Source organism: Sceloporus undulatus, chromosome 6, assembly GCF_019175285.1.
Source record: "Sceloporus undulatus isolate JIND9_A2432 ecotype Alabama chromosome 6, SceUnd_v1.1, whole genome shotgun sequence".
Taxonomy (NCBI): Eukaryota; Metazoa; Chordata; class Lepidosauria; order Squamata; family Phrynosomatidae; genus Sceloporus; species Sceloporus undulatus.
Window position 1 is genome coordinate 100,200,153 of NC_056527.1, and position 2,151 is coordinate 100,202,303.

General features: G+C 37.3%; 1 protein-coding gene across 1 annotated transcript; it reads left to right on the plus strand.

The window, feature by feature from the left end:
* Positions 1–294: 294 nt before the first annotated feature.
* Positions 295–1,682, plus strand: LOC121933692 (olfactory receptor 6F1-like). Its single transcript, XM_042473677.1, has 2 exons — positions 295–1,215; positions 1,644–1,682. Exons 1-2 carry the CDS (start codon positions 295–297, stop codon positions 1,680–1,682), a joined length of 960 nt encoding a protein of 319 aa, XP_042329611.1.
* The last annotated feature ends 469 nt before the right edge of the window (positions 1,683–2,151 follow it).

Sequence of the window (2,151 nt, forward strand, 5' to 3'; positions counted from 1 at the left end):
TGTACATTTTAATACATTCTTCTTAATACATATATTTATTAGTTATTCTCCATGGAAATAATGTGCCTATTTGCGGAACAGCACACATTTAGTTTTGTGCATTGGTCAATGTATAATTGGAAAAGGATTTTTTAAAAAAAGGTTTCCCTCCCAAACAAAAAGTGTGCATGGATTTGTTAATAATCTTACATTTAAAAAAATGAAGGGATAGATTTGTTGGCAACTGTGAATGTCTTTTTTGACCATAATATTCTTTTGTCATTTCTATAGTTGATTATTCTATCCTAGAATAATATGATGGAGAACATCGAATGTGGAAACGAAACAACCATCACAGAATTTATTCTTTTGGGATTTGGAAATGTTCCCAGGCTTCAGACACCTTTCTTTCTGTTATTTCTTTTTGTCTACATCATGACTGTTGCTGGAAACCTTACCATACTTTCATTAATTGTAACTGACAGGCATCTGCAAACTCCCATGTATTTCTTCTTAGCAAACCTGTCCTGTCTGGAAACATGCTATAGTTCAACTATCCTGCCTCGAATGCTGGCCAGTGTCTTCAGCAGAAATAACAGGGTGACCTTCGATGGCTGCCTCATACAACTATATTGCTTTAGCTACCTGGCAACTGCAGAATGTTATTTGTTGGCTGTGATGGCCTATGATCGATACCTAGCCATATGCAAACCATTACATTATGTAACTTCTATGAATATCAGAACTACCATCCAACTGGCAGCAGGGGCTTGGTTATCCCCTGTCATTGTCCTGGCTGTAATCGTAGCGTTACTGTCAGGATTGCATTTTTGTGGCCCCAATGAAATTGACCATTTCTTCTGTGATCTTAGCCCAGTGATCCATCTCTCTTGTACGGACATCAAATGGGTCACATTGACGATCTTCATAATGGCCTCCATAGATACTTTCCCCCCATTTCTACTCACTTTGACATCATATGTTTTTATCATTACAACCATTATGAGGATTCCATCCACCAAAGGTAGGCAAAAAGCATTTTCTACCTGCTCCTCTCATCTTACTGTGGTGACCATTTTTTATGGGACCCTAATAATGGTGTATGTGCTACTCAAAACTGACACCCTGAGAGAGCTAAACAAAATATTTTCCGTGTTTTATACTGTGCTGACTCCTCTAGCAAATCCCATCATATACAGCTTGAGAAATAAAGAGGTGAAAGAATCTCTGAAAAGAGTGTTTGAGAAAATAAACACAGTTACAGGAAGTTAGTGCAACCTTTCGTAGTGCTGACAATATTTTAATAGCAAACTGGGTCAGAAACCATTTAGCTCATGTATTTCTGAGCTGCAAGTGAACTGATGGCTTTTTAAAGGTTTCACAAAGATGTAGATTTTTTTTTTAAGAATATAAATATATTTTTCTTATAAACCAGGGATGCTTAATCTGGGCTTCTTGACATTCTATAAACTGGGCAAAAAAAGAGTTTTCCTTTCTCCTTTGGGAGTTTTGATGTCATGATGAAGATAAGGTAAAAAGTAGTGTTATCAAGTGATCAATTGCAATAGGATTTTTTGTTTCTTTGCTTGTCACTGTCTGTGTGAAAGAAATCAAACCCTCAAAATAAAACTGTATGCAAAATGGTTTATCTGTTTATGTGCATCTGTCTGAGGAGGAAGTCCATAGTTTTCATTAGAGTCTGAAAGGGCTTCGTGGCCTTTAAAACGTGAAAGAAAAAAATATAAGATACACACACACACACATTACTGAACAGTAAGGAAGTTCTGAATGCAAAGTAAGATTTGTGTGATGCCTTGTTTGCAAGAAGTGCAACCCTCTAAGAAGAGTAAAAACACAGAGAGAAACAAAGATAATAAGTAGCCTAGAGGAGGAAAGGTAACTGTGATAACTGGAAGGGTGAGCAATTGTGGTCTACAGATGTGATTCCCCCCATGCCCAAAGCAACACATCCAATAATAAGGGATTTGGGGAGTTATAGCCCAAAATATTTGGAGAGCCTACCCAAGTTATCCAAATGGATCATCTTCAAATTCTGGAAGTTTCCAGTGCAGTTGGGAGTGTAGTAGGAAGACAGTTAGATTAGACACACAGTCTGACTATGGAGTTTGTCACATGGGAGGGATCCCATGAAAAAATGGGATTTAAAGTGAA

Excerpts from the sequence above, each read along its gene's own strand:
- LOC121933692 (XM_042473677.1), top strand. The coding sequence starts at position 295 with ATGATGGAGAACATCGAATGTGGAAACGAAACAACCATCACAGAATTT. Across the intron at positions 1,216-1,643 it reads TGAAAGAATCTCTGAAAAGA|TGTCTGAGGAGGAAGTCCAT; the intron begins GTGTTTGAGAAA and ends TTTATGTGCATC.